Source organism: Diospyros lotus, chromosome 4, assembly GCF_014633365.1.
Source record: "Diospyros lotus cultivar Yz01 chromosome 4, ASM1463336v1, whole genome shotgun sequence".
In the NCBI taxonomy this organism is placed as follows: domain Eukaryota; kingdom Viridiplantae; phylum Streptophyta; class Magnoliopsida; order Ericales; family Ebenaceae; genus Diospyros; species Diospyros lotus.
Genome location: NC_068341.1, coordinates 32,010,076 through 32,022,149, shown reverse-complemented (window position 1 = coordinate 32,022,149; position 12,074 = coordinate 32,010,076). Strand labels below are relative to the sequence as shown.

At 33.8% G+C, this 12,074-nt stretch overlaps 1 protein-coding gene across 1 annotated transcript; it reads right to left on the bottom strand.

Moving 5' to 3' along the window:
• Positions 1-17: 17 nt before the first annotated feature.
• LOC127799111 (uncharacterized protein At4g08330, chloroplastic-like) lies at positions 18-9,941 on the bottom strand. The gene is made up of 2 exons (XM_052332849.1): positions 9,753-9,941; positions 18-902 (listed from the first exon to the last, which is right to left on the bottom strand). Exons 1-2 carry the CDS (start codon positions 9,878-9,880, stop codon positions 509-511), a joined length of 522 nt encoding a protein of 173 aa, XP_052188809.1. The 5' UTR covers positions 9,881-9,941; the 3' UTR covers positions 18-508.
• Between the last annotated feature and the right edge of the window lie 2,133 nt (positions 9,942-12,074).

Sequence of the window (12,074 nt, the reverse complement as noted above, 5' to 3'; positions counted from 1 at the left end):
GAAAATGCTATCCACTAGTCTAATTCACTGGAATAATGGTTTGGTTTACATTTAGTTGGAGAAGCAGAGCAATGTGAATAAGATCACAACACAGAATTTTAAACAAAGGCTTCTTACAAGAAAATTACATAACAGCTCAACTTGAATGCCCCTAGGAGCTCGCAATACAGGTACTTGGCCTATTATTTTGATGGTAAATTAACTCAACAACAACAATTGCAAGCCTTAATCTCATTAGGTGTACAACGTCGACAATTATACTAAGTAAATTAGACAAATAAATCACATGACACAAAAATTTACTAGGTGAGTATTTATAGGATACATCTGAGACTTTTATAAAAGTTCCAACTAATGATGAATTTCCTAGAGAGCCAATGTCACTTCAGTTTAAATCAATTTCAGCCAAAGCATGATGAGGATGAATCCTCCAGACAATGAATTGTGGCTCTCTTCATAAGAACACTTGAGTCTCTGGTTCTATCTTGTTGATTAATTTATAAGGACATCACATGAAAATACCAGAATCCCTAGAAAATGAAGGCTGCAAAGCATGGATTTTGATATCGTAAGTTTTATGACCAGAGATTCCATCCCATGATGTTAGATCCTGCTTACCCGTTTTGACAGTGTAGAAATTACTATTCTCACTGTAAGCTATTCCAATCAAGCTACCACATTTACGGCAAAGCAGCTTGGTTCTTTGTCGAAACAAACCCCAAAATCGCTTGGAGGTGAAGAAGGGCATGAATTGAAGCTCGTCAATCTGAGAGAATCTGCTCTCATCAATGGAAAAGAATGAAATAATCCCTTTCTTTATTGATTTCCCATATTTAGCTCCGATTACTGAGGTGTTGCGATTGCAGGAATTTAGATTTAAGTTGTAGCCACAGGAACCACAGCTGCAACACAAATAAAAAAAGCATGTCAACAAACCAAGCCAGCACTCATAAATCGTACCTCAACAATGACACGAATTAGCCAACAAACCCTCGCAACAAGAATTATATTCTCTCACACTATATGAGTGTGTATCCAAATGATTACAAAGAATATATGATCCCTTAAAAGATCAGATATAACAATAAAAACTCAATAAATGTACCAAGGATTTCTCAACACTTAAATGTATATACAAGGAACGCTAATGCAAAATATTGTTGTTGAGGCCTTTGAATAGCTCCTTAAATAGGTAGAGCTGTTCAACATTCCAAACTGGCCATTTCTAGCCATTCGGACTTGTAACAGAGACAAAAGCTACCCTTAGTTTGTCAAAGAAATTATTTTGAAAGATTGAAACTGTAAAATTTTTAATGAAACTGCTCAAGTTCTGTAGGAACTTTAGAGCGTTTTTTATAAGGGAAAATACCCTCGGCTTCATAATTACCCCAATATCCCGGAAATATAGCCATTGGCACCAGTGCCACGTGCCCACTAATAAGATACTCCACTGACGTCATCCTACTCAGGTCCAGAGGAGACACGTGGCAGATGCGTATCACCACACTAGCCAGCCTGTTACTCGACAAGGATTCTCTGGATTCCTAAGGATCAACCATCCTTATTATATTCAAGAAGTTTGAAGTTAATTTGTAACTTTATGCAAGAAGAATGTAACTTTATTAGAGTCTGTCTTTGTTTGTTGTGGAGTTATCAAAATTTTTTATGAATGTTATTTGCAAGAGTTTGTCTTTGTTTGTTGGTATGGATCAAACTAAAAAAACTATGGTTAAAATCGAAATCGAATAGTTTGGTTATGGTTTATAATTTTTAAAATCAATGGGTAATGGTTTGGTTTTGGTTTTAGTAGTTTAAGTTTGGTTTGGTTATGGTTTTGGCAAAAACCGAAACCAAACTGAACCAATGCCAACCATATTCTCAACATGCTAGGTGAACCAAATAACCCTAGGAGAAAGAAGAAGATGCTCAAGTAATGCCAGATTTATTATTTATTTCTTGAAATTATCTGGCATGAACAGGATGAATATTAAGTTTGGACACTGTTTTGTAATGTATGATGTTTAAATTTTCTGTTGGGCCACCCAAGCCCAAAAGGAAGGATTAAACACGGGAATCATATTTGTTTAGTTTAAATTAAATGTAATTTCGAGACTTGTCATAGTTACCAGTTCAATGTATGCTTAAATGTCATTATCATATTCTTGATTAGGTTTGATCTGGACTACCTTTTGTTAAAACTATGAACAACCACCTTAAATCTAAATTTAAAGGTGAAACATTTAGTTTAAGGGGTAAAAGGGGATTATAATTGAAACATTGGGTTTATGTGTAATTTTCTTTTAAAAAAAGTCCCTAATATTCGAGGGGATAACAAGTTTGAAAAGTTAGGGTGTTACAATAACATACTCCATCAATGCCTTCTACAGTACAAGAGCCAATGGTCTAAATATGAGTTTCTTTTCAACTAGAGGAGATTGATGTAGGAGCATATTGTATTATATATTAGTGTTTTTATTTTCTACTTTGTTTAGCTTATGGTTAGTATTTTCATTATTAGGTTCTAGCTAGGATCTATATTATTGGCTTTATAAGTATTCGTGTGATTGGCATGTGACTTTATAGAACGGCTAGCTAAGACTAAAATGTTTGTTTTTTTATAAGAAGGCAGAGATTTATTCAAAAGAAGAAAAGCTAAAAGAAAATGTAAAATACAAAATAGAACATTCCCCTACAACCCATCGACTTTGATGGTGACCAATTAGGACCGGCTTAAAAATATTTATGGCCCTAGGCAAGAGTTACATTGGTGGCCCTTTAATAATATAAATAAATGTTAAAAATTATTTAAATTTTACTTTTCTTACTTTTTATATGCAAAATCACTAATTAAATTTTTGTATTCAAGTTTAGAAAGTAAATCTTTTTCAATTGACAATATAAGCAAATTACTTAATTTTTCTTGTGACATCATAATTGAAGGTAAATAAGATTTTACTAATTTTAATTTAGAAAAAAATTTACCTTTTTTATAAATTTAGTATCGCTGATGGTATTTTTATTTCCATGGTTAAAACCATTAATATCAAAAAGTGTGTTATGTTTTAGAAATTTTCAAGATTTGAACAATTTTTCTTCAAATTATCATCGTCAAGCAATTTTAACTTTTCTACATTATAAATGAAACCAAAATTATCTTCATATATTTTAAATTGTTCAAATCTGTTTCAAAGAGGGAAAATGGCATGATCAACTAAATATATAAAATAATTAATTCTAAAATATTATTCAATAGATAATTTCATCTCCTCATTTTCATTCTCATCAAATTGTTTCTTTTTCCTTCACAAAACTTTAGTTCTTTATTCATTTACTCTGCAATCTCTTTAGCAGAAATCATAGAAGATTTAAACCCATTTTCTCTATAGCTTTAAAAAAAAAATAAGACCTTTTAAGTGATATATTGCAACAACAATGTCCATATCTTTATATTGCAAATATTTACTAACCTTATTAACAGCAAACAACATATCATACCAAATAATCATGCCTAATAGAAATTCAAAATTTTCAATCTCATATGTTGCTAAAGAAATAGTTTCACTTTTTGCTTTACTGTTCTCACTAGTTTCTACTAATTGATATAAAGTATCTCTTATTTGTGGAGCTTAAAATCTGATTGCTTTAACACTTTCAATACGACTTTCCCAACATGTTTATGATAATGGCTTAACTGTCAAATTAGAAACACGATCTTGCAAAAATTTCCATCTTTTTGTAGAAGAAGAAAATAATGAGTATATGAGTTGTGTCACTCCAAAAAATGTCATAGCATTAGCACATGAATTAGCCATATCACAAAGAACTAAATTAAGAGTGACAATCACATGGTGTATAAAATGTTCTAGAATTTGAATCTAATAATATTTTTTGCACACCATGTCGTTTACCTTTTATATTAGACCCATTATCATATTCTTGCCCTCTCACATTTTTTACATCAAGCAAGATTTTTTATTTTACTTGAGAGTGCATTAAAAAGACATTAACCAAAGGTATCTATTTTTATGGGACTTATTAAATATCTACACATCTCAATATAAAAGACATTTGATCTTAATGACTTGTTTCTGGGGTACAATCAAGTATAATTGAAAAATATTTTGATTCTTTGATTTTTTTAATAATGGTATTTCTGATTTCTAATGTTAAAATATTTATCAACTCATTTCGTACAAATAATGCCTATTAAGTTAAAGAATAAGGTGTGCAAAAAGAATTATTAGACATAAATTCTAAGGCATTTAATACATCATGTAGTTGTCACAATCTTAATTTAGTTATTTGTGATATGGCTAATTCATCTGGTAATACTATGACATTTTTTGGAGTGACATAACACATATACTCATTATTTTCTTCTTCTACAAAAAGATGGAAAATTTTGCAAGATCGTGTTTCTAATTTGACACTTAAGCCATTATCACAAACACATTAGGAAAGTCGTATTGAAAGTGTTTAAAGCAATCAGATTTTAAGCTCCACAAATAAGAGATGTTTTATATCAATTAGCAGAAACTAGTGAGGATTCTAAAACAAAAGGTAAAGCCATTTCTTTAACCACATATAAGATTGAAAATTTTGAATTTCTATTAGGCATGATTTGTAATGACCCAAATTTAGTTATTCAATGTTGTGTCATGCTTTGAGGATTGAGTTGGTTAGCCTTCATGTTTAATATGATGTCTTTGGTGATTATTAATTAAGTGTTGCGTATATTCTTGGAATATCCGAATGTATATAATTCGGATGGGTTGAGTTTCTTGTGTCACGTAATTCGAATAGGGGGTTTGCCATTCGAATAGGTTGAAGTTTTTTTTTTGGGTGTTGTATTCGGATGGAGGATGATGCATTCGGATGGAGCATGGAAGCATTCGGATAGGAGGTAAGTCATTCGAATGGTGGCAGGGTCATTCGGATGCTACAGTGAGGCATCCGATGGCTAGAGACACATTCAGATGTACTGGTAGTAAGGCTGATTCGGATGCTACAGTGAGCAATTTGAATAAGGGGTGAGCAATTCGGATTGGGAGCTAAGGATTTGAATTGCCTATGTTTCCAGTGTGAAATTTTTGCCTTTCAACCCGATTTTGACCTTGATGCAGCCCAAATCTCTCAAAACATGAAAGTTGTAGATCTTTCTTTTGTCGTTCCATAGCATCTTAAATCACCTCAATCGGAGGTTGGACGAGAGAGTTATGCCCCAAATATGAAGAGATGTTGAATTTGCCAAAATCTTCATTTTTCATCTAATACCTCTCATATCCAGATGTCCCTTGCCATATCCAGATATCACTTTCAAACTCTAAAACCTTGCATTCGGATACGCTTTGTTTCTTTCCTGAATCCATCTTAATATGCATGTTCCATCCGGATATCTTCTTAATCCATCTAGATATGCATGTCCCATTCAGATATCTTCTTAACGCATCTGGATGGCCTCCACTTTCAGCAGCAACCAATTCACTTTCTCGATTCAGAAACTGCTTTTCAGGAAGGTATGTCGGGAATTTTCTTCTTTCTTACCACGTATCTTCGCCCATTACTTATTATCTCTTGCTTTTATATATATATATATATATATATTGAGTGTTTGTAAGAGAGGAAATTATCTTATAGAGTAAGGCTCGGGCTTGAGCAGTGAAGAAAAAAGTGTCGAGAAGAAGAAGAAGAAAAAAAAGAAGAAGAAGGAGAAGAGAAGAAGATAGGGGTTTGGATCTTTCACTTCAGGTGCTTCCTTATCCCTCTTTACAAGTCCTTTCTCTTTCCTTCTCCTCAGCGCGAGCTTTTCCTCTTTTCATAGTTATCCTCCTCAACTCTTAGTGAACCCCGAGCATGTACTGATGGTATTTGATATTAAGCTTTCTGGTTGTATCAATGATATAGGAGTACGTGCATGGCTAGTAAGTAATCGGCCGAGCCTTTAGTGGGTCTTGGAGAGTGTTATCTTTGGCTAATGTTATAGGAAAAAGGCACAAGCTTGGTCTATTTCGTCACTGGTTTGGTATCTCCATATTGTAATGTTAAATTACTCACTATGGTAGTGGAGTTTTCTGATAGTTGATTAATAAGGATCTCCTTACCGGAAGTTACAGGTAATTTTATTTGAGGATTATAAGTTTGTCTATTGCCAGTTTTCTCTATTTTGGTTATATAGCTTATCTTCCTTACTGTCGTTTGGTTATTTCCTTATTATTATTTCTTTATATTGATCTTGAATCGCTATGGTTGTAGTTGGGGTTCTATTTGAGGATTATAGGTTAGTTATTGGAGGATTATAGGCTTGGTTTATTTCTTTACTGAGTTAGGTTATTTGCTTACTGTGATGTTAAATTACTCATTGTTGTAGTTGGAGTTTGGGATAAGCTTATTATTTGAGGATTTAGTGGAGGATTCTCTCACTTTGAGATTCCAAAGGGTATATTTCGAGGATTTTAGACTTGTTATTTGAGGATTATAGGCTTATCATTTGTTGGTTGTCTCCCTGGTGGTTGGATCCTTGTCAGATGGTGAGTCTTTTCTTGTGAACTTCGAAGGGCTCGATTCTCCCTTCTATTTGTTGTTGGAATAAAGCTAGGTTGCTGCAGATAGGTTCTTGTCAAAGGTTGTTGTGGCCGAGAGTATTTGCATGTGTTTTCTCTTATTTCAAGTATATTGTTAGTTCAAATGCATGCAAGGGCTTGGCAATATGCATTTGGGGGTTTCATGTGACTAGTGTGCTTGGCCACAGGCATATTGCATTAGATGTGTCTTCCTAATGGGGCAAGCTAGGCTTGATGCATGGTTTTATGGGGGCTATGTATCATTGTTTATGCTCATTATGTCTCTGCATTATATTTAGACACGAGCACTGCATTGTATGTGATTTCCTATATGGGCGAGTAGGGTTTGATGCATGATTTTATGGGGTCTATGTATCAACATTTATGCTCACTATGCCACTGCATTATATTTGTGCATTGCATGGTTAACAGTGCCCGTGTGGGTGTGTTGTGATGGGTTTACAAACTCAGCTGGTGTGCCAGGTTTATGGACGTAGCTGGCGTACCAGATTTTATGGTCAGTTATCTTGTGATGTGATTACAGACGTGTTAGCTTGCCGCTCCAGGTTCCGGTCGCACCAGCCCAAAAGAGCTTTGGCTCAATGAGTTATTTATTCTGCCTTTCAAGGCAGTGGCACGTTTGTGATATGGACTTGGGTGTCGTGTGTCTTATGTGGGCTCCAAGGACCAATATGTGCATATTTTATTATGCAACATTTTTGTATATCTGACTTGGGTGTCGTGTGTCTTATGTGGGCCCCAAGGACCAATATGTGCATATTTTATTATTCAGCCTTTTTATATATCTATCATGTGATTCATGGGCATGTGATGTATGGTTGGTTGTCATGCTTTGCATGAGTTTTGCACTTGGGTGCGAGTAATCTCTAGCTTCCTTACTCTTATCAGCCTTTCATTTCTTATATGTTTGCTAAGTCTTGTGACTCACTCTTGTTTCTCTTCATTCCAAGTAAGGGCAAGGCGCTAAGTGTGGAGGCGAGGCTAGCAGTCTTTGAGCTATCCCGATAGATGTGTATAGGACAGTCCTAATAGATCCTGGTTTGGTGTATATCTTGTGATTTTATGCCATGGATGCTTAGCTTTTGAGCTTGGCATGGTTTTGTATGTGTATATATATATATATACACCATGTAACTCTATGACCAGTTATCTTTTATATGCATGCCTAGGATGTGAGTTATGCTTCCGCTATTATTTATTCAGTATGAGTTCAGGTGATCCTAGTTGAGCATGCATGGCAGGGTCAAGGTAGTTTCTTTTCTATTTTCTCTACCCCTCGTGGGCTCTCGCTTGGGTTCTTTGGCTTGGCTTGGCTAGGCTATCCGTGTGAGGGTTCTACATGATTATTTTGTATGATATATTGTTTGTTGTTAATATTGTTAGTGAATATTTACAATGTAAAGATATTTACAATTTAAAGATATGGACATTGTTGTTGCAATAAATCATTTGAAAGGTCTTATTTCTTTTTTTAAAAGCAATAAAGAAAATAGGATTAAATCTTCTATGGTTTTTGCCAAAGAGATTGCAGAATAAATGAATAAAAAACCAAAGTTTCGTGAAAAATGTACAATAAGGAGAAAGAAACAATTTGATGAGAATGAAAATGAAGAGATTAAATTATCTATTGAAGAATCTTTTAGAATTAATTATTTTACACATTTAGTTGATCATGCAATTTCTTCCCTTCAAAATAGGTTTGAACAATTTAAAATATATGAAAATAATTTTGGTTTCCTTTATAATATAGAAAAGTTAAAATTGCTTGATGATGATAATTTGAAGAAATTTTGTTTAAATCTTGAAAACTTTCTAAAACATAACATGCTTTCTGATATTGATAGTTTGGATCTATTTTCAAAATTAAAAGTTTTAAAAGAAATTATAACCATGAAAATAAAAACATCACTTGCGATACTAAATTTTTTAAAAAAAGATAAATTCTTTTCCAAATGTATGGATAGCTTATAAAATACTATTAACTATTCATGTTACTGTAACTTCAGCATAAAGAAATATTTCAAAATTAAAATTTATAAAATTTTATTTACGTTCCACTATGTCACAAGAAAGATTAAATAATTTGCCTATATTGTCAATTGACAAAGATTAACTCTTGCCTAGGGTCACAAATATTCTTAAACCGGCCCTGCGTCGCTCTTTCCATCGCCCTTCTTTCTCTTTCTAGTTTCCAATGATGGTTGTAATCCAACTAAGGTTCTTGCCATCACACCCAAATGGGTTACAACAATGGGGCTTGTAGTTTATTTTATATTTTTTTAGTTAGGTAGAGATTAGACTGATTTTGTCTTAATCTCGTTTAATTGACAACATTATTGATAGAAAAGGTGTTCCAGGCATTTAAAGTTCAAAGACTAATTTGCCTAAAAACAAATTACAAGAGGTATGTGAGCGAAAGGCCCAAACTATAACGAAGGGTGTACGGGCAATTTTCCCTAACTTTTATAGCATCCTTCCAACTTTGATTTTGTATTGTTCTAGCCCAAATTCCACACTTGTTTTGCTGATTCTTCATCTCTCAATGCATTACAGCCCCACCACATCAATCCATCCCTTCAAAAGGGGATACTCAACTTGAATACCTAATCCACCCACGCAATAATGAAACGTATACTAATATAGAAACTATTTTCTACACAACTTGGTTCAAACCAACATTATTTAAACTGATTGAATAATGCACCTACAATACAGGAAACAACACACACATATATTACAGAACACAAACTAACACACAATTGTACAATAGTGCACAATGATAAAATAGATTACTTAACAGAAGGCAAAGAAAATGCTCACGCGCACTGAATAAAGACGAGCTACAAAAACAGAACAACAGCGCAAAGAGTGGATGCAAAATAAGAAAGGTCTTAATATTGGTTAAAAAGTTTTCCTTAAACGGATTTAACCAAAAGGAAACAGAAATTGCATATTTAAAAAAAAAAAACTTAGTTCCTAGTTGCAGATACTCCAAAATTAGATTGGTTTCGGTAAAATCCTGCCGTGCGTGAACTTAAAATTTCATCGAAGAACAAGCGATTCAAGTAAAGGCGAGAACAACATAACGATCGGGTAACCTAAAGTAAAGCCTTTTCATAGCGCAAAGCAGAGAGTCGAAGATTTGGTGTCGGAGAGAGGAGAGGGTTGAACCTGTAGTTGACATCTCGGCAAGCCGGAGAAGATAACGATAACTGAAGAAGATCCTCAGTTCCGGTGGGGTAATCGACGCCGGCTAATATCGGTTTTGGCCGACCGTTCATCTTCTTCTCTAGATCCATTGTGACCGTTATGGAAATCGATCGATCGAGAGAGAGAGAGAGAGAAAGGTGGGGGGAGGGAGTGCCGTTGGCTATTTCAAGTGAATTAACGGTACAAAAAGTATGAAATTTTTTAAAATGTGCATTCTGCAGACTGCCCCTCTGCAGGACGTTTGTGCTTTATTTGATTAATCCATTATATTTTTTTTCGTAAAAATCTATTATATTATATAAACAAAGACTTAATTTGGTGTTTAAAGTGTTGTAATAAAGTGATTTCTTAAAATATTTATTACATATTTGTTTAAAAAATAAAAATTTAATTTGTCAACGTTATTTAAATTCAAGATCCTTCACCTAGCTTAAATTTGAAAATAATATTACTATTACAACACTATCTTTATTTAAATTTTGCCTAAAAAAATAAAAATTATACCATTAAGTAAATTTTCATTTCGAATCTTTTATTCCTCTTACCTGCACCTACGTAGCATGCAGAGCTGGCCTGGGGCCCACAATTGAGAGGGGCCCAAATTTTTTTTTAAGTTTATGTATATATGTGTATAAAAAATTAACAAAAGAAGATTTCATTGCTATTTTTATTTTGTAGGTATATGTGATGATTGTTTTTGCTTCAATTAATTGTGAATGATGAAAGAAAAATTGATCAAATCAAGAAATGATTGTAGTTTTTATTTTTTTAATGCAATGTTTACAATGCGGGGTACTCTTTTTCATTCGTTTGGGGTTTTGCCCAATTGAATTTTTCCCAAACAAGGTTTTAATGAGACCCCAAAGTATTCTTCCTCATCTTTTGTAAATTCTTATAATTTTAATAAAATTAATTAATTCATAACTTTTATTTTTTTATTTAATTTGTATAAAGGGGCACACTTGAAAAAATTTGTCTTGAGCCTTAGAAAACCCATGACCAACTCTGATAGCATCGGTGACTAACATATATGAAATGAACAAGATTTGATGTAAATACATGGATTATATTTTGTGTTTCAAAAAGTATTGGCTAACCCTAATTATACAATTCAAAAGTTTTATGAAATTATCTCTTTGTTGTTAAATTTAGGTTATATGGATATTTCTAATGTTTACGTAATGGTTCAAGAAGTACCAATGTTTTCCATATGACATGTATGTCAAATTCATGAAAAAAAGGCAAATGATCTTAAATGTGAAATTAGTAGACCTAATACAAAAAATAAGAATTAATAATAATGATTATCGAATTATATAAACTATATATACATATATGTATATAACAAAAAAGAGAGAAAAATAGATAGGCCCACACAAATTGAGTTGACCTAGCCTAACCCGTGTGGGAGAATGGAGGTTACGCCTCACTAGGGTCCCATGAAATGGGATGACTTTAGAGGCCTAAGGCCTCGACCTATTTGTGCCAGCACCTCTATATAAAGAAATGAGAGTCTTAAGGGAACCCTTTGGTCTCTTTGTTTCTCCAAAATCACTCTATAAAACTATAGAGTTTTTTTCCAACAGCTCCTAACGTGTTCTCATTTAGGTTCTAACAACACATTTACCATCTTTCTATCATACACCGATTAGCGGTGACAACACTTGATGACCCTAATCATCTTAAGGAAACCGCCAAGCCACCAGTAATGGAGATTCAGTACCTCATCATAATTGGTGACAAGTATATATTCTTTAAATCTCGTTGAGACGTGCGTGTGTGTTGTTAGTTATGTTGTTACCGATGTACAACAATTAACATTTGTTCATTTCAAGGAAACTTAGCAAGTAGATAGTAAGGCCTAGAAGAAAACATGATGCTATGCCAGGCACACTATAACGTGGGAGAAGATAAGTAGTCATCTGGGGCAGGCTCGATCCATTGTCTAGGAGAGCTAAGCTGGGCCTTGGAGAGAGCTTAATCTATTGTCCAGGAATGTTAGTGCAAGACCAGAGGAAGAATGGAGGCCACGATAGTTTGAGCAGTAGATCCCGTTGTTCAAAAGAGTTGTCATGTTCCCTAAGAATGGTCTGCAAGACAGGAACAAGTGAAAAGACAACACGTAGGGATTTCTCCCGCACAAGCCTTCCAACGCTTAAGTCAGATAATGTCATGGTAAAGTCTAGATCTAGAGTGCAATATGTAGTGAAATGTCGTGTTATGTATCTGGGAGAAAAAGTTTCCTTGAAAGAAATGGTATTATTGGGTGTCTGGGAAGTGAGA